Here is a 23646-nt window from a genome sequence, read left to right as displayed (position 1 = left end):
CTGTACAGTGGGTATGCTAAGATTTGAACCGCTGCAATGCATCCTGTGTTTGTTGACTCGTTTATAGGCGAGCTTTGTGTCAAGCTGAAGAATTGCATCTTTTCCAGGATGAACCTACTTCAAGCCTACACGCAGCTTTTGCAAAGTGTCCACATATCAGTTGGAGTTGACAGTGTTACCGGGCTCCAAAAATTTTGTGATGTAGTGCATCTGCGGCTGTTGTGGCGTGCCACTACAGGCCCACTCATGCAGACTTGTTGTGGCTGGATTTTCGCCCGTCAAACTGCTCACCAACCTCCTGTCTCTACTGATCATCCACACAAGTGACACCATAGAAAACAGTGGCTCATGGATGAATGTCCACAGGTGTACAGCGCTCCGTCATGAGGAATTCAACCACAGCACATTGTTTCATATGCATGTCCATAAATGTCACCATTTTTTACCGACTACTGCGCACGTGTTACGTCAAAGCCAATTCTGTAAAAAGTGTTTGCTGTAGCAATAGTCAATAAGTATTATACTTGTACCAGCTACATTTTGATATCTTGTTATTGAAATAATCATGTTGGAGGCAGAACGTTTCGGCCAATGTAAAAATTTGTTTCCAATCCACATAACAAAACTGCATGGGTGGTGCCAAATGACCACCACAACCCTCTTCTCCAACTGTATGGCTGAACACAAGTGAGTGTCTCATCTGAACAAGACTGACCACGGTCTCTGGCAAATAAACCACGCTTGACCCGTTGTATGACGAATGGTTGCTGGTGTATTCTTCTATTCTGCTGTAATGATGCTCACTTGTCATCACACCTGTTGATTTTGGTTACATGACTCCAGCAAAAAATCCAAAGCTGCACTCAGGTTTGGTCATTCCAGGTAAAATCAACAAGTGGCTCCCAGGTCTTGGTCTTAGATTTAATTTATTTTCACATATTTTGCTGATTATGGGCTCAATGTGAAAAATCCAAAATATGTTTATCTGCCAAATAATTTTATTTTATTATCTATTTTATTTTTGAGATATGGCCCTTCAAAGTTGGCAAGAAAATAAGCAACTGCAAACAAAAAAAGAAAAGAAAAGAAAGAAACAAAAGTACCACACCTCCTTCTTTTGAACCCTTCTGGAAGAAAACCTGTTTGGAGTATATTTTATTTAACCAGGTTAGTCCCACTGAAATCAAGACCTCTTTTGCAAGGGAGACCTGGACAATTATAAAGTTTCCAATTCACCTAACCCGCATGTCTTTACATGTGGAAGGAAACCGGAGCAACCGGAGGAAACCCACGGAAACACGAGGAGAACATGCAAACTCCACACTGAAAGGCCACAGGTAGGAATCAAACCCAAGACCTTCTTGCTGTGAGGCAACAGTGTTAACCACTAAGCCTGAACCTAATATTTCAGACTTTTCATAGTATATCCATAATCTACAAAAAAAAAAAAAAAGTGAAAATAAAGCAAATCTAAGGCCATGAACTGGTGAGATTTTTTTTAAGACTGTTGTTTTTATATGGACGAACCGGTACTCAAAGTGAAATAATGAATAAAAATGGAAAAATAGCCTACACTGAGTGCAGAGAAATCTTAAGAGGTTACTCATGACACAGCAGTCTACCAAAACTAGTTATCTTAAAGCAGCTGCACCTGCACTGAAATAAATGCAGTCAGATCTTTGGACCAAAAAATGACTTGTATTTACACATAAGATCCTTCTGAATGTAGTAAAGTAAATCTGCAAGCCCAGATCTGTCATTCAACGGAGAAATCTTCATTTAAAAATGACAAATTTACAGCTAAAATTTGGCCCTCCGCAAAACTGTCAGCACATCTGGGACATTGCCGAGACGTAAGAGAGAAGATCCTATCCCAGCATGCATTGCGCGCACCAACTGTAATTTGTGGATTTACGTCAGTTTGCATCTCTTACAAAAGCACCTTTTTATTGTCTTATACGGAAGGATCAACTTTTTTTAAAACTTCATATTGTCTTGCGGTACGTTTGGTGAGTATACATTTCTTTTATTTTTGCCTGAAAATTTTTTTGGGGGACTTTTTCATACGCCCATTTGATTGAGTGGTGTCACATTGAAAATCTACTGTCTTTAGCCTCCGGTGATGCTGTCGCGGGGTACGGATGCGGGACCCGCAAAGAATCCAAGTCATTAAAAAGATACAAACCTCTTTCAGCGGCCACGGAGCTCTGCGGCTGCGATTACCGAGACCGTGCGGCGCTGCAGATTTTTCCGCAATAAGTCTGTCCTTACAGGCGGCCGGAGCGCTCGGCATCAAAACAGCGAGCGTAGTCTCTGGACTTGTTGCCAAGTTGGCCGCACCTCCATTCAGTAGACAGGGAGGTGGTGCCGGAGTTGGCCGCAGCTCTGCACAGCAGACACGGGGGTGTGTGAGTGGCCCGCTGCGGCGTTTACCGAGCCTGCAGACTCTGTAAGCACATCGGAGGCAGTGAGAGCAAGGCGTAAGGGTCGGGGAAGAACGTCGTCCGCTGTCAATGTCGCCGCTGATCTGAGCATGCAGAGCTGTATTTCGCATTCATTGCAGCTTACTTTTGGATGTTGAAACCAGGATGTGTATAACAGTAACATTACTAACAGATAAAATCAATTTCAATGCTTGATCGGACTGAAGGCGCTAGCGCTCTGTCTTCTCCCTCACGTCACGGCAATGTCCCCAACGTACAAACAGTTTTTGCGGAGGGCCAAATTTTAGCTGCAAATTTGTCATTTTTAAACGAAGATTTCTCCGCTGAATTACAAATTTGGGCTTGCAGATTTACTTTACTGCATTCATAAGGGTCTTATAAATACATATCAGCTATTTCTTTCTGAGATCTGACCATATTTATTTCAATGCAGGTCTACTTTAAAATGGATTTCACTAATGCTGTATTCATTTTATGTTTCCACTTGAGACTCAGCTTCATCAGAATCTGGCTGGAAAACGTGGGACTCAGACTCAGATGAAGTTGACTTGAGTCCAGCAGTAGGTAACTGATTAATAACCATTAATAATTCATAAAGGAGAAATGGGAAACTCTGTTTGTAGCTTCTCATATAGCTTGTAGCTTCTCTGTATAACATCATCGTGAATTGACTAACATTTATGAGGCATCATGTATGCAGCAGCAGCCAGAACCAACTCATCGGTTCCTCAACCGGACCTGATGTGTGTTTTTCTCTGTAGACTGTGGTGTACGAGTACATACAGACTTTGCCATTACTGTACTTTTTGCAGTCATCTACAGAGAGGAAAAATTACTTTGACTCTACCTGAAATTTCAGTGTTGCTGCCACAATGATTAGCCCAATCGCAGCACAGCTGTATTTGAACAGGCCATTAACCGGTCTGGTGGGCGGGTCTCCAGGAATGATTAATTTACTCCTCTTTTTTCAGTGAGGGAGGAGGAGGAAAGTGTGTGTGTGTGTGTGTGTTCCTGTATGGAGTACGTTCTGAGACAAAACTTACTTTCAATCATGTTAAAATTTTAATTCTTGTATAACAGTGTATTCGCAACACTACAGAGAGTACTTTACCGTGTTCAGATTTGAGAAATGTAGGAATTCCCACATCTATTCCAGGAATACAAAGGCAGTAGACTGGATCTGAATTTGTCATGCCCAGCCCTGATCCAGGCTTTAATCCCTATTTTACCCATTCCTTTTACTCACCGGCGGCTTCGGCTTGGATTGATTAGTTGTTTATTTTCATTATCCTGGGTTCTATTTTACTTTGCTACTTTGTTACTTTTATACTTAAGCCATTGTTCAGTTCTGTTCTGTCAGGTTGTGTTTTCATTGTTTATCACTTGTTTATTTTGTTCTTCTCATTTGTTATATTATCTGTTGTGCTTTAGTGTCGGGTTTTGTTTATCACAGAGTATCTGTTTTATTTATAGTTTGTTTAGCCACTTTGTTTTCTAAGTCAGTTCTAGTTTAGTTTTGTCTTGGTGTTTATTTTCTTTCAGTTCTTATGTTCATGCCCAGTTTGTTGTTGTATTATAGTCTGCCCCGATTTTAGCTGTTTTGTTTTTCCTCATTGCCATTTGTTTGTTTCCACTCCACACCCCGCACCTGCCATCATGTCTTCGTCCCTCACTCATATTTGACTGTGTTCACTGCACCTGCCTTGTATCTTTCACTCACACTCTTGGCACCAGCTCATGTGTCTTTGTCTATTACATCACTCCACTTTGTGCACTCCCCTCCTCATAATCTTGCCTGTGTATAATCTTTGTTAACTAGCCACATCCTTTTCTAGATCTTTCCTCATGTGCACTTCATTAATGCGACCTGTTCCTCATCTCACATCCTGATTAGTCCACCTGCATTTAAACCTCACAGTCCTTCACTGCCCTGCCAGATTGTTGTCTCTGTACACTTTCCAGCGCCCGTTTTTCAGTCCTGAGTTTGCCAAGCCGTGTTCTGATGTCTGCTCTGTTCTCCTCGACCGTCTTTGTTCGTGCCACAGAACCTTGCTTGTCCATGAGTGCATCTCAGTCTAACCCTGCTTGTACCTCTGCCTTGCTGACTGATCACATGTGCACCATACCAGAGCCTGGAATAAAGACCATGATTTCATTCACACCTAAGCCTAGTCTGGGAGTCTGTATTGCAGGTCCAGCTACCGGGCCACCACCCGCCTTGACAGAATTCATTACTTTCTGGTCATAAAGCGACAGCACTGTTATAAGATCACCACTGAAAACTCACAGCAAATCCCTTTTTACATTTCTCACTCAGTTGTGAACAGAGTTAAAATGACACCTTCACAGACCTAATAACACTGAATCAACATTATACAATTTACTCTGAGAAACAACTCCAACACTGCAAATTAGGGAATAACCCTGTTGTGTTTGATGATTTGCGGACGTTCATGCTCATTATACGTTTGCAAATTGATGCTTTTGGAAACTGAGCAAAAGGAGTTTCATTGGCGACACGTTATTTGCGATATTTGCGACTCTAATCCAGCATGAACATCTGCAAATCAACAGACACAAGGGGGTTATTCCCATTCTAATCCAATTCCATCATTTGCATGGTTTATTTTCCTGTCGATATTTGGTCAGCGAGGCTTACTGTCAAGGCAGCGTCACTCCAACAGCGGTCAGGGCGTGAAGTAATCCATCAAATGTGAAAATCCATCAAATCCATCAAATGTGAAATGGTAATTCTGTATCAGAATCCACTCATTTCCACATCGTTGTCGCTACGCAATTTTCTCTTGCTCTGAGCTGAAACCACCATTATTCATACATCTGCGTAGCAGTGCGCACCGTCAGGGTGTGGAGCAATACATCCAAATGTAAAACGGCTGAATATTTTCCCACTCTACATCCGATATTATACGGTTTGAAATCTCACATGACTAACCAATCAGATTTGTGAAACAAATGTAATTGGATTAGAATTCCATTTTCCTGCCCACATTTATGCACCCATGTGCACAAACGTGCCATTGCACCATTGTTTTCTTTTCTGAGTGTAATGGTGGCCAGCAGGTGGAGCTGTGCAGTAAGCAAAAACCTCACTGATGCCAAAAGACGTTCTAGCGACAGACACTAGAGGCACTGGGTTTTCGCCCCGTGGTCAGAGCACCTGCCTCCTGTGCCGGTGACTGTGAGTTTGAGCCCAGTGTGGAAACAAGTGCAGGTTACATAAGCCAAAAATCAAGCTCCCCCCAACAACAATCGACTTGTCATGACTCAGTAGAGTGAGGTGGCACTGAACATGCAGAAGGCTAATCAGCTGTTTGGAAATGTTTCTTGACAATTTTGTGAGGTAAACATACCCACGTTTACCTCGATACAGATTCTCTTCATGCTACGACACACTCCTAATGGCATTCTCGTCTGATCAGCGACAACAAGCAGAGGTTTACTGTGAGCGCTTTTAGCCTGTCTCTTACGATGACATTATGTAGCTGTTAAGCCCGTGATGGTGTTCGCGGTAAAACTCAATACTGCACTGAAAATATGTAAAAATAAAGCCCAAGTTGAGTAATGGAATTTCCCTTTAAAAAGGAGGTTAATCCGGGACAACAAAGGGATGACTGGATAATTATTGTGAATGTTGACATACAGCCGTCATTGTTGTTCCTGTCCATCTAGTGTGAAGATATGAGCCTACAGGCGCACACACAACACACACACACACCACACTGCACCGCAGGTGAACCTCAGGCTGATTAATGCTTCTGTATGAAAACACGCCAGTACCTACGACACAGAGGCCTACACCAGTGTGACCAGCTGTACCTCTACGTTGCTGCCTTGGTTTCGGTCCGAGAGCTGCCCGCAGCCACACGGAGACTGAAAGATCAAAGGAGCACTTTTGGCGATTTTCTTCCAATGAAAATAGCTCATATTAAGGAATGATAATTGTTGTTAATGCTGTTTTTTTATTTCTTCTTTTGAAAAGTCACTAATGTGGTCTGAAACACAGCCACACACAATTACAATTCTGCTAAGCAGTCAGCAATGCTTCCTGCTTTACGGCGAGTCATTCCTGTCACAGGATCACAGGAACAGGGCGTGTCCACATTGGAGTTTTATTGACACACATATACGCATGAATAGATAAAAGATTTTAGCATGATGTGGTGCACAATCCAACACAGAGATGCCTCACTGTTTCGGATTCCAGCAACTGGAAAAGGTCAAGGAATCGCCCGTGTGTCACCTGGCTACAGCAGAAAGATGCCTACTTTTGGGAGGAGGAGGATGGATCAGTATATCTACAATATCTGCAAACAGATCCAACACAGTAACATGTAGAATATAATGTGTTGCAGTCATTTTTTTTTGTCATTTTTTGTGTTTTCTACTGCTTCACAAACGCAAAAAAACACCTTGCTATCTCACTGCAGCTGTGGAAGGGAAATGTACCAAGCAGATTTATGGGATAGACTTCAGCTTTCACCTGCGGCAAAAAAAAGGAAAGACGAAGAAACAGGTTTGCAGTAGCGCTATTGCCACCACTCTGCAAAGCAGAATAACAAAACACCTGCATCATCAACAAGAGTGGGCATGTGACCTCTGCAAATATGTGAAACTGATTCCTTATCACATGATTGACTGATTGATTGTCTGAGAAAAGAACTAAAGACCAAAAAAAATTACTATATGTGACAACATTCCTGTTTGATATGTGATTTTGTACATGAAATCGTATAACTGTATGAAAAGACAGATAGATAAGTGGACTGGCACTCATTAGAAAGTGAAAGGCCAACAACCTGTCAGATCAGGATTTCTACACAGTCCTAATCAATCAATCAATCAATTTTATTTATATAGCGCCAAATCACAACAAACAGTTGCCCCAAGGAGCTTTATATTGTAAGGCAAGGCCATACAACAATTAACATAAAACCCCAACGGTCCAAAATGCCCACTGTGAGCAAGCACTTGGCGACAGTGGAAGGAAAAACTCCCTTTTAACAGGAAGAAACCTCCAGCAGAACCAGGCTCAGGGAGGGGGCAGTCTTCTGCTGGGACTGGTTGGGCTGAGGGAGAGAACCAGGAAAAAGACATGCTGTGGAGGGGAGCAGAGATCAATCACTAATGATTAAATGCAGAGTGGTGCATACAGAGCAAAAAGAGAAGAAACACTCAGTGCATCATGGGAACCCCCCAGCAGTCTAAGTCTATAGCAGCATAACTAAGGGATGGTTCAGGGTCACCTGATCCAGCCCTAACTATAAGCTTAGCAAAAAGGAAGTTTTAAGCCTAATCTTAAAAGTAGAGAGGGTGTCTGTCTCCCTGATCTGGAATTGGGAACATGGTTCCACAGGAGAGGAGCCTGAAGCTGAAGGCTCTGCCTCCCATTCTACTCTTACAAACCCTAGGAACTACAAGTAAGCCCTGCAGTCTGAGAGCGAAGCGCTTTATTGGGGTGATATGGTACTATGAGGTCCCTAAGATAAGATGGGGACCGATTATTCAAAACCTTATAAGTAAGAAGAAGAATTTTAAATTCTATTCTAGAATTAACAGGAAGCCAATGAAGAGAGGCCAATATGGGTGAGATATGCTCTCTCCTTCTAGTCCCCGTTAGTACTCTAGCTGCAGCATTTTGAATTAACTGAAGGCTTTTCAGGGAACTTTTAGGACAACCTGATAATAATGAATTACAATAGTCCAGCCTAGAGGGAAATAAATGCATGAATTAGTTTTTCAGCGTCACTCTGAGACAAGACCTTTCTAATTTTAGAGATATTGCGTAAATGCAAAAAAGCAGTCCTACATATTTGTTTAATATGCGCATTGAATGACATATCCTGATCAAAAATGACTCCAAGATTACTCACAGTATTACTAGAGGTCAGGGTAATGCCATCCAGAGTAAGGATCTGGTTAGACACCATGTTTTCTAAGATTTGTGGGGCCAAGTACAATAACTTCAGTTTTATCTGAGTTTAAAAGCAGGAAATTAGAGGTCATCCATGTCTTTATGTCTGTAAGACAATCCTGCAGGTTTAGCTAATTGGTGTGTGTCCTCTGGCTTCATGGATAGATAAAGCTGGGTATCATCTGCGTAACAATGAAAATTTAAGCAATGCCGTCTAATAATACTGCCTAAGGGAAGCATGTATATAGTGAATAAAATTGGTCCTAGCACAGAACCTTGTGGAACTCCATAATTAACCTTAGTCTGTGAAGAAGATTCCCCATTTACATGAACAAATTGTAATCTATTAGATAAATATGATTCAAACACCGCAGCGCAGTGCCTTTAATACCTATGGCATGCTCTAATCTCTGTAATAAAATTTTATGGTCAACAGTATCAAAAACAGCACTGAGGTCTAACAGAACAAGCACAGACATGAGTCCACTGTCTGAGGCCATAAGAAGATCATTTGTAACCTTCACTAATGCTGTTTCTGTACTATGACGAATTCTAAAACCTGACTGAAACTCTTCAAATAGACCATTCCTCTGCAGATGATCAGCTAGCTGTTTTACAACTACCCTTTCAAGAATTTTTGAGAGAAAAGGAAGGTTGGAGATTGGCCTATAATTAGCTAAGATAGCTGGGTCAAGTGATGGCTTTTTAAGTAATGGTTTAATTACTGCCACCTTAAAAGCCTGTGGTACATAGCCAACTAATAAAGATAGATTGATCATATTTAAGATCGAAGCATTAAATAATGGTAGGGCTTCCTTGAGCAGCCTGGTAGGAATGGGGTCTAATAGACACGTTGATGGTTTGGAGGAAGTAACTAATGAAAATAACTCAGACAGAACAATCGGAGAGAAAGAGTCTAACCAAATACCGGCATCACTGAAAGCAGCCAAAGGATAACGATACATCTTTGGGATGGTTATGAGTAATCTTTCTCTAATAGTTAAAATTTTATTAGCAAAGAAAGTCATGAAGTCATTACTAGTTAAAGTTAAAGGAATCACTCGGCTCAATAGAGCTCTGACTCTTTGTCAGCCTGGCTACAGTGCTGAAAAGAAACCTGGGGTTGTTCTTATTTTCTTCAATTAGTGATGAGTAGTAAGATGTCCTAGCTTTACGGAGGGCTTTTTTATAGAGCAACAGACTCTTTTTCCAGGCTAAGTGAAGATCTTCTAAATTAGTGAGACGTCATTTCCTCTCCAACTTACGGGTTATCTGCTTTAAGCTGCGAGTTTGTGAGTTATACCACGGAGTCAGGCACTTCTGATTTAAAGCTCTCTTTTTCAGAGGAGCTACAGCATCCAAAGTTGTCTTCAATGAGGATGTAAAACTATTGACGAGATACTCTATCTCACTTACAGAGTTTAGGTAGCTACTCTGTACTGTGTTGGTATATGGCATTAGAGAACATAAAGAAGGAATCATATCCTTAAACCTAGTTACAGCGCTTTCTGAAAGACTTCTAGTGTAATGAAACTTATTCCCCACTGCTGGGTAGTCCATCAGAGTAAATGTAAATGTTATTAAGAAATTATCAGACAGAAGGGAGTTTTCAGGGAATACTGTTAAGTCTTCAATTTCCATACCATAAGTCAGAACAAGATCTAAGATATGATTAAAGTGGTGGGTGGACTCATTTACATTTTGAGCAAAGCCAATTGAGTCTAATAATAGATTAAATGCAGTGTTGAGACTAAGAGTCAAGCTTTCAAATGAATTAAAGCTCTGTCTGGGTTTTGGATTAATTAATAAGCTGGAATGGAAGATTGCTGCTAATCCTCTGCCTCGGCCTGTGCTACGAGCGTTCTGGCAGTTAGTGTGACTCGGGGGTGTTGACTCATTTAAACTAACATATTCATCCTGCTGTAACCAGGTTTCTGTAAGGCAGAATAAATCAATATGTTGATCATTATTATATCATTTACTAACAGGGACTTAGAAGAGAGAGACCTAATGTTTAATAGACCACATTTAACTGTTTTAGTCTGTGGTGCAGTTGAAGGTGCTATATTATTTTTTCTTTTTGAATTTTTATGCTTAAATAGATTTTTGCTGGTTATTGGTGGTCTGGGAGCAGGCACCGTCTCTACGGGGATGGGGTAATGAGGGGATGGCAGGGGGAGAGAAGCTGCAGAGAGGTGTGTAAGACTACAACTCTGCTTCCTGGTCCCAACCCTGGATAGTCACGGTTTGGAGGATTTAAGAAAATTGGCCAGATTTCTAGAAATGAGAGCTGCTCCATCCAAAGTGGGATGGATGCCGTCTCTCCTAACAAGACCAGGTTTTCCCCAGAAGCTTTGCCAATTATCTATGAAGCCCACCTCATTTTTTGGACACCACTCAGACAGCCAGCAATTCAAGGAGAACATGCGGTTAAACATGTCACTCCCGCTCCGATTGGGGAGGGGCCCAGAGAAAACTACAGAGTCCGACATTGTTTTTGCAAAGTTACACACTGATTCAATGTTAATTTTAGTGACCTCCGATTGGCGTAACCAGGTGTCATTACTGCCGACATGAATTACAATCTTACCAAATTTACGCTTAGCCTTAGCCAGCAGTTTCAAATTTCCTTCAATGTCGCCTGCTCTGGCCCCCGGAAGACAATTGACTATGGTTGCTGGTGTCGCTAACTTCACATTTCTCAAAACAGAGTCGCCAATAACCAGAGTTTGATCCTCGGTGGGTGTGTCGTTGAGTTGGGAAAAACAGTTAGAGATGTGAACGGGTTGGCGGTGTACACGGGGCTTCTGTTTAGAACTACGCTTCCTCCTCACAGTCACCCAGTCAGCCTGCTTTCCCGGCTGCTCGGGATCTGCCAGAGGGAAACTAACGGCGGCTAAGCTACCTTGGTCCGCACCGACTACAGGGGCCTGGCGAGCTGTAGAATTTTCCACGGTGCGGAGCCGAGTCTCCAATTCGCCCAGCCTGGCCTCCAAAGCTACGAATAAGCTACACTTATTACAAGTACCATTACTGCTAAAGGAGGCCGAGGGAATAACTAAACATTTCACACCCAAAGCAGAAAAGTGCAGGAGAGACAGGAGAAGCCGCCATGCTAAACCGGCTAAGAGCTAGTAGCTGCGCTAAGCTAGCGGATTCCTAAAAACACAGAAGGTGAATATGTATAATACTTTAGAGGCGAGTCAGCAGAGGTTGTGCTTTAGTTAATTCACGTGAAGATTACACTGTGAAACAAATCGTTATCTAGGTAACTAGATCAATCTAACTGCGCAGATTAAACAGCTAACAGATACAGCAAAACACCGCTGTGCTCCGGAACAGGAAGTGATACATACCACAGTGAGAGCCAACCACTAAGCCAAAATGCATTTGTTGACAATGAGCTGATCTCTCTCACACACTTAAACATGCACGCACACATACGCTTGCATGCACCCACACAAATAATTTTCAGAAAAGGTCGATCTTGTCATTTCTGGAACCACAAGCAGATCTGGATCACGCCCAAGCATAACAGCATCTTTCTCACAACCAATATGTTCATTAAGATTCACAAGCGGGCCATTTTTAAACTAATCATTCCTCCTTCATGAATCTTTGTAAAATAGGAAAACAGCAGAAAGAAATTCCTTGGCAATGAGGCTGAGCAGAAATAAAAACAGACTTGGCTGACAAAGTGTAAATTAAAGCTACAGTGTGTAGGACTTAGAGACTTTTATTAGCATTCATAGTCATCTGTTCATTAGTTTATAATTATGCTGCAATAATTAATCAATATGCTTTCGTAAGCTTAGAATAACACGGGAGCAGGCCCCCTTCATGGAGGCCACCATGTTGCAGCTCTATATTGATACAGTAACCAAAAGGAACATACAGTGAGGAAAATAAGTATTTGAACACCCTGCGATTTTGCAAGTTCAGACCCCTCCATGATTTCTAAGTGGGAGAACTTGCAAAACCGCAGGGTGTTCAAATACTTATTTTCCTCACTGTACTTAGTCTGGCTTTTGCATTTTGCAGCATGGCCAGAAGACTGAAGAGTAATGACTGGTTGCGCCCATATACATGTTTTTTACTGGTTGCTAGCGCAGGCTAGTAAATTTGAGAACCCAATTTTTTTAAATGGATGATCAGACATATTGCTTAGCACAAGAGAAGACAAAGGAGCATGAATTCCTGTCACCAAGGAAACAAAATGTGATGGTAAACAAAATTGTGAATGACAAGGGCATAATGCAATTTGCAAACTTACCACTAGATGACACTAAATCCTGCACACTGTAGCTTTAAGAAATGTGAATTGCTATTAAACTCAAATGAATGCTGGGAGTTGAAATCTATGAAACAACAGATAAAGAATCCAGATGACCTAAACCACGAGTAATATTCTGCATGAAGCCCACCTACCTGCTCTCGCAGCCTTTCCTGGTGTCCCATGATGGCGGAGGCGTGGTGGGGGTATTTCTGCTTCAGATGCTCCAGAAAGGCCTCCCTCTTCTTATCCATGTCTGCCGGCTGCATACCCAGGATCTCTCTGGAGCTGCGTGCTCCCCCTAATGTGTGTCTGCGTGGGGCAGCGCGGCTGCCTTTGGCATCTCCTCTCGAAGGTGCCGTCCCATTTGGGGATGTCTGTCTGCGAGTGATGTGCTCGACGTCCTCTGGCGAGGTAACCTTCAGGTTGCCCTTGGTTTGTTCTGAGGGGACAGATAAAAAAAAAAAAGCATTCACGACACCTGAACTGTGCTGGTGTTTTGTGTTTGAAACTATGTTTGACTTCTTCACTATGTGTTGACGGACATGTCAAGTCAAACCTGCAGACCAGGGTAGACTTGGACATGGAGGACTTGGTGGGGGATAGGGGGACATGTCCCCCCCACCTTTTCAACCAGGGGGAACAGAATATGGTATGTACCCCCCACCTTCTGACATATATGTGTGTACTTGAAACATGCTATGCCAGTCTTATGTGCAAACCATGTCAGTCTTATGTGCAAAACCATGTCAGAATAGTATCTTTGTTTCTGCAAGTTTGTATTTTTAGCAGCATTGACTTGTTTACAACACCTGTTTCTTGTTTGTCACATTCAGAATTTTCTGGGACTGCATTTGCCCAGATTTGAAACCAAAAATAGTTGCCTCTAGGGACTAGTGTCTACACATAAGTATCAATGGACCATATGCTAATTTACTAAATTCTGAAAGTTAGAAAAGGAAATCAGAAAAGCTATCTGGGACCTCAGAAAGCCCATCTACAATTATTGCTTGATCTCCAAAATCAGTCTATGCAAGCGAAACTTTGTTCAGTATGAGTGTTGTCATTAGTGTCACTTCGAAAATTGAATTCATGATAAGTAATTTATCATAAACTTATGATCTGTTGTTTTTTCAAACTTATGCAAAAACAAATCTTGAGAAAAAAAAATACAGTATGTGATAGTTAATAATTATTAAGAGCCTGTTCTTTCATATTTATGAATACATTTTACCACATTGCAGTTGTTTTTTAAAAATGAAAACTCAACCTATCATTCTTTTTGAGTTCTACACATGTGGTGATACCTTATTTACACCAGGATGTTAATAAAATCAATGCTGGCTATTCTCAGAATAAAGTACTTATATCCACAGTTTCAAATTGTATAAGTCAAATGGTGTCCACTTTATGGTCTTCTCAAAACATTAAAATTACTGTTCTGGATGCTCAGCCTGCATTTCTAGTTCTAAATTCCGCCCTTGGACTTGGACAAAACAGTTTCCAATATTTCACGTCTCATATTTTGTGCAGAAAGAGCATAAAAATATGTGAGTGGGGATAGTAATTAGTTATGCTGTTTCCCCATTTCAGTAGTGAATGGTGAATTCAAGATGACAGAGAGGAAAATACTGAATTAAAGTTGTTTAGTTTTAATGAAAAAAAACAAAAAACAGAAGAGGTGGTGGCTAAGTGGTTAGGGCACTTGGTTTCAGTGCGGAAGGTTCCCGGTTCAAACCTCACCCACTGCCTCTTTCTCCACATAATGTGGAGCTGCATCAGGGAGGGCATCCGGCGTAAAACTTGTGTCAATTCAACATGCAAATCCACATCAGATCTGCTGTGGTGACCCAGAGTGAAAACAAGGGAGCAGCCGAAGGGACTTAATATAGGAAGATGTAAATGCACAAACTTGAAAACACCATCCTGCTCATACCTGCAAATTTATACAAGTCCATATTCTGCACTAAGCCATGGCACCTGGGCAAGCACTGATAAGGTTACTAATGACTGATGTTTTTCTGCAGATGACTTTTACAAAGTACAGTTCAGTGATTTATAACATTGACCTTTTGACCCAAAAAAAACAAGAAGCTGCTTGGGGTCAGAATGCATAGCACACATACCAAGTCTGGTGACAATCAGGAAAGAAACTACTGTACTCACATACTTGGAATACCTCACAACAGACACAAAAAGTTTAAAGTACTTGTATCTATAGGGCAATTTAAAACTATGACTAAAAACTATGTTTTAATATGACTGTTTTTAAGCTTTTAATGTTTTTAGCACTAAGAACCCCTCAGTTCATTATGAAGTACAATATTTTTATGGCATACTTGCTACCAACTCAGCCACATGGGGTGTGCAGCCAGTACATTCTGAGTGCCGGTGTCACAGACGAATGGTCCCCCCTAAAAACGGATCCACCCTACCTTCACTGCGCATGCATTATTTGGGACCACAGCAGCACTTCTGAGACCGACTCGCTACACCCAAAGCGATCAAAGGAAATAATGTGATTATTAACCATCAGATGACAAAATAAAATCTCTTAAATCATTCTAAAGTCAGTTTTAAGCAGAAATTAGTCATTTTAAGCAGAAACAAGGCGATAATCCGTGAGTCGTACTGACACTCTGAAATGACGTAGGCGCAGCAGCAGCTGTGGCACTCTGATCGGTCTGCTGTCTTATTATGAAATAATGCTGAATTTATGTGGAAATGATTGTTGTACAGAAGCTTCAGATATCTGTCGCTGAGACAGATGATGACTGGAGTGCAGTTTTAAGCAGAAATGAGGTGATAATCAGTGAATTGCTGGTGACGCTCAGAAATGACGGTACTGGGCTCCGAAATGACGCATACACAATGAATGCAGGAGGACCGATTTTTAGGGAGGACTGTTCGGTGAGCAACACAGTTTCCAAGCCCAGAAAAATGAGGAGGATAGAAGGAGGGCAGGGTGTTCACCTTAACTGTGTCAAATCTCAGCCACATGGGGTGTGCAGCCAGTACACTCTCAGTGCCGGTTCCAAGCCCGGTTAAATGAGGAGGGTTGTGTCAGGAAGGGCATCCAGCATAAAACAAGCCAACTCAACCATGCAGAGTACAAATCGAATTTCCATAACGGATCGGTCAAGGCTTGGGCTAACAACGACTGCCACCGATGCCATTTCCCAATAGGGTGCCATCGGAAATTAAGCTACTGCTGGGCGAAGAAGAAGAGGAAGAGAACACATCCACAGACAAAGAGGGAAGAGGAAAACTGGAAGGGTGAAAGTGAGAGTTGGGACTTTAAATGTTGGCAGTATGACTCGTAAAGGGAGAGAACTTCCTGACATGATGGACAGGAGAAAGGTAGACATATTGTACAACCCCTGGCAAAAATTATGGAATCACCGGCCTCAGAGGATGTTCATTCAGTTGTTTAATTTTGTAGAAAAAAAGCAGATCACAGACATGACACAAAACTAAAGTCATTCCAAATGGCAACTTTCTGGCTTTAAGAAACACTATAAGAAATCAAGAAAAAAAGATTGTGGCAGTCAGTAACGGTTACTTTTTTAGACCAAGCAGAGGAAAAAAATATGGAATCACTCAATTCTGAGGAAAAAATTATGGAATCACCCTGTAAATTTTCATCCCCCAAATTAACACCTGCATCAAATCAGATCTGCTCATTGACATTGACCCTATGCCATGACATTGACCCTATGTGTCTTTTTGCAAGGAATGTTTTTGCAGTTTTTGCTCTATGGCAAGATGCATTATCATCTTGAAAAATGATTTCATCATCCCCAAACATCCTTTCAATTGTCCAAAATATCAACATAAACTTGTGCATTTATTGATGATGTAATGACAGCCATCTCCCCAGTGCCTTTACCTGACATGCAGCCCCATATCATCAATGACTGTGGAAATTTACATGTTCTCTTCAGGCAGTCATCTTTATAAATCTCACTGGAAAGGCACCAAACAAAAGTTCCAGCATCATCACCTTGCCCAATGCAGATTTGAGATTCATCACTGAATATGACTTTCATCCAGTCATCCACAGTCCACAATTGCTTTTCCTTAACCCATTGTAACCTTGTTTTTTTCTGTTTAGGTGTTAATGATGCCTTTCATTTAGCTTTTCTGTATGTAAATCCCATTTCCTTTAGGCGGTTTCTTACAGTTCGGTCACAGACGTTGACTCCAGTTTCCTCCCATTCGTTCCTCATTTGTTTTGTTGTACATTTTTCGATTTTTGAGACATATTGCTTTAAGTTTTCTGTCTTGACGCTTTGTCTTCCTTGGTCTACCAGTATGTTTGCCTTTAACAACCTTCCCATGTTGTTTGTATTTGGTCCAGAGTTTAGACACAGCTGACTGTGAACAACCAATATCTTTTGCAACATTGCGTGATGATTTACTCTCTTTTAAGAGTTTGATAATCCTCTCCTTTGTTTCAATTGACATCTCTCGTGTTGGAGCCATGATTCATGTCAGTCCACTTGGTGCAACAGCTCTCCAAGGTGTGTTCACTCCTTTTAGATGCAGACTAACGAGCAGATCTGATATGATGCAGGTGTTAGTTTTGGGGATGAAAATTTACAGGGTGATTCCATAATTTTTTCCTCAGAATGAGTGAGTCCATATTTTTTTCCTCTGCTTGGTCTAAAAAAGTAACCGTTACTGACTGCCACAATCTTTTTTTCTTGATTTCTTATAGTGTTTCTTAAAGCCAGAAAGTTGCCATTTGAAATGACCTTAGTTTTGTGTCATGTCTGTGATCTGCTTTTTTTCTACAAAATTAAACACTGATATGAGCATCCTCCGAGGCCGGTGATTCCATAATTTTGCCAGGGGTTGTATGTGCAAGAGACCAAGTGGAAGGGAAGTAAGGCCAGGGGCATAGGTGGTGGGTTCAAGTTGTTGTATCATGGCGTGGATAGGACGAGAAATGGACTGCATTATATAGCGCTTTTTCATCTGCGTCAGACGCTCAAAGCACTTTACAATTATGTATATTCCAGAACATTCTGAAGATTTTCGACGGTATGCACTTACAGCCATATATAATGGACATGGACACTTTTTATTTTGTTGTGTAATAGCATATTAAAGCTTCCAGCACAGAGTGTCACCTTCAATTTAAAGGTTAGTATATCCAAACTGAGTGAAGTGGGTGGAATTAAAGCTTTCTGTAAGGGCCCAAAAGTAATCAGACAATTATCTGATTCAATTCAATTCAATTCCATTCAGTCTATTTAGATCATGCCAAATCACAAGTCACCCCAGGGAGCGTCACGAGGGCGATGAGCTGATACATTGACAAATCAGCAGGTAAAGATCTCAAGTTGATTACGCACTGTAGTGTTACACAATATTGGGCTGATTTACTAAGGCCCCGTCACATACAACAAGAATGTGAAGGAGCCATTCCGACACGGCAAATGTTGCCATAATCCGATGCAGTTGGAGGAACAGAGGCATGGTCAGCAGTGGTCCAAACGCATCCAGACTGCCTTGTGCATACCTGCAGGAAGCAGCCCAAACATATTTCAGACAACAGTCAGATGACACAGACTGCTGTCAGACGGCACCGACATTGGAGCTGTCACTCATCTACTCACTCACCCAGGCAATCATCGCATGTTCATAAATGCTGTACCAGCTACTCACGCATGCACCACGAGGGGGGCACGCGAGCACAGAAGCTGTCCACCCAGAGAGTGCACCAACAGGTTGACAGCTGTCAGTGATCACCTGCTGTTAGTCAGATGAAAATCTCTTTAGGTGTTTCATCAGTATACACTTGCATTGCTAGATTTTATTTGTTCGGCTGGACTCCGTAATAGCTGTTGAACTGTGCTGGAAGTGCGCCAACTTCCCCCATGTGCACAACTTTCAGATGCAGCAAGTGGACTTTCTCCTTTTTTAAACTCTTTTTGTTGTCATTTTACTTGATACGCATCTTAACACAAGTGCAGTTGGATTATCGTTGTGGGACAGCACATCACATGGGATTTTGAAACCAGAGGTGGATTATGTATTTGTCATCTGATCGACATTCCCAGCACGCAGCGCAGCTGGTGAAAGGAACTGAAAGGAAGAGCTCAATCAACCGCGATCAGATCATTTCAGATGGTGTTTTGATGCCGTCAGAATAAGTAAATTGCGGTCAGATGGTCGTCAGATTACACATGGACCGTCGTCGGATAAGAGTCCCATCTCGATGGCGCCCGGAGAGTTTTGAATAGTGCATCACATTCGGGCCACTGGCCGATTTTGAACAACTGTGTCGACTTCTGCAGATGTCTGTCAGAATGTTTTGGAACTGAAATCCGACACTTTTGGATGTGTGCTAAATTCATAAATCCAACACCAGTCTGCATGATTCCGGCTATGTGTGACGGTGGTATAAAAGTCATGAATATGCAATTTGGGGTTTGTCCACCCAAGTGTGCAAAATTGTAAAACATGAGAGGTGAGGTTTGCACACTTATGATTTTCAAGGTCAAAAGGAAAGTTAGGGGGAGCATGTATTTGTGTGTTTGAAACACTGACATTAACATATTGCGCTCAACAGACTGCTGTTCCAGAGAGGCCTTCTTGTACACAGAAATAAATAAATAAATGAATAAAAAAACAGACTGCTCTGTGCAGTGCAGTGATGTGTGGCAGAATTAATGCATAATGAAGCACAAAGTGCATATCTGCATGTACAACCTCAATTCCAATGAAGTTGGGACGTTGTGTAAAATGTAAATAAAACAGAATACAATGATTTGCAAATCCTCTTCAACCTATATTCAAATGAATATACCACAAAGACTTGTGCAAATATTTGCTCATTTTGAAATGGATGCCTGCAACACGTTTCAAAAAAGCTGGGACAGTGGTATGTTTACCATTGTGTTACATCACTTTTCCTTCTAACAACACTCAATAAGTGTTTGGGAACTGAGGGCACTCGTGATTGGGTATAAAAGGAGCATCCGCAAAGGTCTCAGCCGTTCACAAACATAGATGGGGCGAGAATCACCACTTTGTGAATAACTGCATGAAAAAATAGCCCAACAGTTTAAGAACTATGTTTCTCAATGTTCAATTGCAAAGAATTTAGGGATTCCATCATCTACAGTAAAATAACAATCAGAAAATTCAGAGAATCAGGAGAACTTTCTACACGTAAGTGGCAAGGCCGAAAACCAACACTGAATGCCCGTGACCTTCGATCCCTCAGGCAGCACTGCATTAAAAACAGACATCACTGTGTAAAGGATCTTACCGCATGGGCTCAGGAACACTTCAGAAATCATTGTCAGTTAACACAGTTCGTTGCTACGTCCACAAGTGCAAGTTAAAACTCTACCATGCAAAGCGAAAGCCATACATCAATAACATCCAGAAACGCCACCACCTTCTCTGGGCCTGAGCTCATTTGAAATGGACAGACGCAAAGTGGAAAAGTGTGCTGTGGTCTGATGTGTCCACATTTCAAATTGTTTTTGGAAATCATAGACGATGCGTCCTCCAGACAAAAGAGGAAAAAGACCATCCAGATTGTTACCAGCACAAAGTTCAAAAGTCAGCATCTGTGATGGTATGGGGGTGTGTTAGTGCCCATGGCATGGGCAACTTACACATCTGTGATGGCACCATCAATGCTGAAAGGTACATCCAGGTTTTGGAGCAACACATGCTGCCATCCAAGCAACGTCTTTTTCAGGGACGTCCCTGCTTATTTCAGCAAGACAATGCCAAGCCACATTCTGCATGTGTTACAACAGCGTGGCTTCGTAGTAAAGACTGCGGGTACTAGACTGGCCTGCCTGCAGTCCAAACCTGTCACCCATTGAAAATGTGTGGCACATTATGAAGCAAAAAATACGACAACGGAGACCCCGGACTGTTGAACAACTGAAGTCGTACATCAAGCAAGAATGGGAAAGAATTCCACCTACAAAGCTTCAACAATTAGTGTCCTCAGTTCCCAAACACTTATTGAGTGTTGTTAGAAGGAAAGGTGATGTAACACAGTGGTAACATACCACTGTCCCAGCTTTTTTGAAAAGTATTGCAGACATCCATTTCAAAATGAGCAAATATTTACACAAAACAATAAAGTTTATCAGTTTGAACATTAAATATCTTGTCTTTGTGGTGTATTCAACTGATATAGGTTGAAGAGGATTTGCAAATCATTGTATTCTGTTTTTATTTACATTTTACACAATGTCCCAACTTCATTGGAATTGGAGTTGTAGTTGATTGAATTAAATTCTGTGCTTACCGCCATTAACCCATATAAAATCCTCATTTAATACTGTCAACTACATCACAATCCAACTGCATAATTAGTCTTAGTAAATCACTCACAAAGCTGTCCCCACCCCAAAGTGCAAAAGTTTGGATTGCTCATGCAATTTAGCACTTGTTATCTGGGATCTTAGCAAATCGGGGTCTCGATCTCTTTGAGTTCAATCACATTACATCTTTAAAAATGAAATGAGCAATGCACAGTATTTTTGCATCTAAGCAGGAAGGAGACAAGTGAGGGAAGCTCCCAAGACAACTCTGACGGAGTCTCGAGCTTCAGTGACGGAGAGAGTGCATAAAATGACATTTGTTTGGTCCTTGAAAAGTCACAGCAGAGTTCAGAAAATAGGACTTTGTTAGAAAGAAAACAGACTCCTGCAAGTGCTTTCTGGTAAACTCAAGTCTCTGTTTTCGTTTTTGCTTCTCTGACATTCTACAGACATTAACAAAATCAGTCATTAAAGGAATACTTGTTCATTTCAGTCCTAGTCCTGGCACGTCTAAGAAAGGTTCGACTTGTCTTAGGCCATAAACAGCCCAGCAGGCCAATTTATGAATGAATTTTGGTGCCTCAGAAATGGAACAACTTGCAGACAAGTGCAGTAATTCCTACGCTGTTCGCCTGATTTGCACTCATTACCCCAAAATCAAAGTTGATAGTCTTCACAGTCTAACATGCGAATGACAGCTAAAAACAACAAAAACTGCAAAAAACATCTTTTGATTTTGATTAAAAAAACATAAAAAAATTGGCTGGTAAACAATAAGTGGAGGTCACTGTGTCATAAAAGAAGCCTCGTCATCATCAGCACACCAGCTCAACTTTGGAGCTGCAGCGTGTGTCATGTGCTTCTCAAGCACCTATTTTTAACTCCTACAGATTCCCCACAGCTCTCCAAATTACACTCAACAGACACAACAGGCAACAGCCTCCAATGGCTTCAAATTTATTTTGTGGGCGGCATGTGAAAAAGCTCATTACCTTCATCGTGTGAACATTCTTTTTCTTCAACGGCAACTCCTTCTTCCATTGTACTTTGTAATCAGCAATGTTAAAAACCGAGACTCAGTGAGACCCACCGACTACTCGCTTGCTTTCAGATTCCAGACGCAGCTCACATGGAGCAGAGGGCTTGAGACTAGCCCTGCCCCGCAGCCCTGGGATAGACTAGTGGGGATTTAGAAAGTCAACTGCATTCCAGGACGCGGAATGACAAGCCCCTCACCCTCAGGCTAAAAGCTCAACTGCTCCCACCGAGTGGTGACAAAGTGAATTCAAACGTTCTGGACAGTGAATACCACTTAAACATGACACTGATGAAAACCACATTCTCCACTTATTAAAACCTCCCACGAACAGGTGTCAGATAAAACTTCTCGGTCTGTTCTTCATCAAGACTTCATGCGTGCAAGCCGTCTCTTGTCTGAGTCTCCGTCTGCACGGTGGGGCCCACCAGGCACAGCTTGCATCCAAATGTGTCATAACCTACTTTTGAGTCAAACTATTCTCAGTACAGTACATGGCAGGAATTAATATGTGATAGACTTATCAACACAACAGAATTAGACTGGGTCAGTCCTGCAGGCAGTCTTGTTTTCCATTAGGAATCTCAGAATAAGCACAATCCTGACTGCTGCTACTGGTGCTCTGGGGTTATAAAAAGCTCCGCAAGTCTGTGAACACACTCAATACCTTCAGTATCCAGCAGCAGTGAGTACACCCCTGTGCCATGCCAGATAAATGTCAATTTTATCACCTCTCTGTATTATAGTTTAATATCCATCTCGGTAAGTACAACGTTCCTCTTATGAACCATCAAAACCAAAGACTTTAAAAAGAGCACAACGCAGAAACTGTAAGCACAAAAGTCAATATAAATATGCATACCTTTAAATAATGTATTAACACATCTAAACACTCATTTTTACACACAGTTTTCTTTCTGAATATAACAGTATGATAATGTGTGGTCATTTTGTTTCCAGCAAGGCTCACTTCAATAACAGTGATAGTAAAGAGTGAGTGAGGAAAGCTCCAAGACCAATGACAGTTATGAAGGACTCAGAAGCTTCTGTTGATGCAACTGTTGAAGCTGAGGAGATGGCAACGTTTGACTGTAACTTCACCAGTTAAAACGTCATGGTAGAGTGGGACAAAGAAGGACTTAAAACAACAACAAGCGTGCTCTCACAATATCCCCCGCTGGCTAATGCTGCTTTGGTACAAGTGCTTGTTATATTCTGATATATTTCAAGGGATTTGATAACATTTGTTTTGTCAACACACATCAGCTCTTTGCACTTCTATCAAAAACTGTAAAATGAGATCATTTTAGTGAAGGATTTCTTTCATAAATCAAGAGAAACATTTCTTGCTAATGAATAACAGGATAGAATAACAATTCTAATCCAATTACATTTGTTCTGCGAATCTGATTGGTTAATCGCGTGAGATTTCCGACCATAAAATATCGCATTGACGGTGGCAAAATATTCGACCGTTTCACATTTGATGTATTACTCCGCGCTCTGACCGCTTTGCTACGCAGATGTCAATAATTGCGCTATCAGTCGAGAGCGAGAGAAACTAGTGCAGCCACGACAATGCCGTTAAGCTTCGCTGACAATTAATACAGAAAAATAAACCGTGCAAATGATGGAATTGCATTAGAATGGGAATAACT

General features: G+C 41.5%; 1 protein-coding gene across 1 annotated transcript in view; it reads right to left on the bottom strand.

The window, feature by feature from the left end:
• si:ch211-285f17.1 (sickle tail protein homolog) overlaps positions 1-22053 on the bottom strand; it is a 212631-nt gene extending 190578 nt beyond the window's left edge. The window contains exons 1-2 of the mRNA XM_034168413.1: positions 21945-22053; positions 12805-13091 (exon numbers count right to left, since the gene is read on the bottom strand). Of these exons, the coding sequence (XP_034024304.1) occupies positions 12805-13091; positions 21945-21993 (336 nt within the window). The 5' untranslated portion in view covers positions 21994-22053. The remainder of the gene's footprint in view (positions 1-12804; positions 13092-21944) is intronic.
• Between the last annotated feature and the right edge of the window lie 1593 nt (positions 22054-23646).

This window comes from Thalassophryne amazonica, chromosome 1, assembly GCF_902500255.1.
Source record: "Thalassophryne amazonica chromosome 1, fThaAma1.1, whole genome shotgun sequence".
Classification (NCBI taxonomy): domain Eukaryota; kingdom Metazoa; phylum Chordata; class Actinopteri; order Batrachoidiformes; family Batrachoididae; genus Thalassophryne; species Thalassophryne amazonica.
This window is presented reverse-complemented; position numbering and strand designations above follow the sequence as displayed.